The sequence below is a fragment of the Pteropus vampyrus genome, unplaced genomic scaffold (assembly GCF_000151845.1).
Source record: "Pteropus vampyrus isolate Shadow unplaced genomic scaffold, Pvam_2.0 Scaffold447, whole genome shotgun sequence".
Classification (NCBI taxonomy): Eukaryota; Metazoa; Chordata; class Mammalia; order Chiroptera; family Pteropodidae; genus Pteropus; species Pteropus vampyrus.
The window spans coordinates 662,868-664,743 of record NW_011889228.1 but is presented as its reverse complement, the minus strand read 5'-3'; the positions used below and the strand labels follow the sequence as shown (position 1 = coordinate 664,743).

Genomic DNA, 1,876 nt, shown 5'->3' with positions numbered 1-1,876 from the left:
ATATATATCATGTATCCAGGTTAGTGGTTAGACATTTAATTAATGACATCGTCTCCCTGGTAAGTCTAGTGCCCGCCTGGCACCGGGCATGGTTATGACAGTATCATTGACTGTATTAGTCCCTGTGCTGCATGCACGTCACCTCTTGTGACTATGTTGTAGCAGCCAGTTTGTACTTAATCCCTTCGCTTTTCACCCAGCACCGGCCCCCTCCCCCCAAATCTGGCAACCATCAGATTCTTCTCTGTACCTATGAGTTTGTTTCTGTTTTGTGCATTTATTTTGGGTTTTAGATCCCACATATGAGCGAGATCACATGGTACTTGTCTTTCTCTGACTTATTTCTCTTAGTGAAGTGCTCCCTAGCTCCACCCGCATTGTCACCAATGAAGCCACCGCTTAAAAGGGAACGCATACGCAGAGTGAGAAGGAACTGCACATCCACATCCTCGTGCCCTGTGGCGCTCTACACCAGACCCCGGAGATCCAAGACAAGCTGCTCCCACTGCCCGCCCTACCGGAGGCTGCGGCCGAGGCCTTGCTGCTGGCCGCCAGGCGGTAGAAGGGCGGGTTGTCGCAGTGCTGGACTATGGGGTTCACTGGCTCTGTCTGCTGCAGCTCCGAAAGCAGCTCCTCCATGGTTTGGATGGTGTTGTTCCGGCATAAGTAAATCGTCACCTTCTTGATCTGAGAATGAAGCAACACAGGGCTGCTTTCCGGAGCCTGTCATCCTCCAGGAGGCCAGGCGCCGGGCAGCAGAGACGGTAACCCGCTCACTCCGAAAGCATGGACCCCATGAGCTATCGCCCCGGTGCCCCGGCTCTGTGCCCACCGCGGATGGTCCTGTCTGGATTGAAACTTGCCTTCTGCACACGTGTGTCTGATGGGCATGTATGCCAAAGGCCCACCTATCCTGATGGTGGAGTTTACGGAAGTCACCTCTGGGGCCCGGGGAGTCTATCTGAAAGCTGAAAACTGCCCATCTAAGGTCTCATCCCTGAGAAAGAATTTTATCTATATAAACCATGGGGAAAAACCTGCTAGTTATTTTTGTTTAAAAAGGAATCCAGTCCCCTGCTAGGCTCTTCTCCCCTAATAGCAAATGAGTTCTAGCAGTTCGGATGAGTTAGCGTTTTAGAAATCACTTCGGAGCAAAGCTGTGCCTCACGGGCGCCCTCACAGCCAGACCCGAGGCTTGGAAGCTGCAAGGCGGCCGACGTGGGTCCTGGTGGCAGGCAGGTGCGGAATCGCTGGCAAAGCCACCACACGATGCCAGGTGAGCAGGCTTTAAAACTGCTGTCGTTTCTGTCGACCGGATCACGCTCAACCACAAACACCAAGTATCGGGCGTCCCAGAAAGATTGCTCTCTGTTTATTTCTTTCTACCAACTAAATTTGAAGAGAAAAATTTGGATATTCTGCATTTTTATTCTGTTTTGAGAGCATCGAAATATAAATGATCCATTTTTATTAGAAATAATGTTTTACCTAGTTTTTCTTATATAATGGGTCTAATGTTTATGGAAGGCAGTTTTTGGTAACTGTTAGAAAAACATCCATCCCTTAAGTCATAGGCTCTGTGTCCAAAGGCTTGGCAGGGGTGTCACTGAGACATTGTCGCCTGTTTTTCAGGGGGCAGAAGGGACCTTTAATGTAACATCTAGATGAGCTCACAGGAGGTGAGCGTGACTGAGGACATTCGATGTCTATTTTATGTGGGGCAAAGAGCACACTGTGACTTGAAGATTGCAGATGGAGCCGCCAATGGGAATAACGACAGCCGAGAGCCCAAGGGACACTTACGTAGGGCAAGAGGAGTGTGTCACTGCTAACCCCGCACAGGCTGATGAGGAACTGTAAGGTGACCCTCAGGTTG

The 1,876-nt window shown here is 50.2% G+C and overlaps 1 protein-coding gene across 3 annotated transcripts in view; it reads right to left on the bottom strand.

Moving 5' to 3' along the window:
- The window catches only part of FRY (FRY microtubule binding protein), a 286,799-nt gene that overhangs the window by 68,474 nt on the left and 216,449 nt on the right, over window positions 1-1,876 (bottom strand). For all 3 annotated transcript variants that reach the window (XM_023524124.1, XM_023524123.1, XM_023524125.1), the window contains one exon: window positions 519-687. In XM_023524124.1, coding sequence (XP_023379892.1) covers window positions 519-687 — 169 coding nt within the window. The remainder of the gene's footprint in view (window positions 1-518; window positions 688-1,876) is intronic.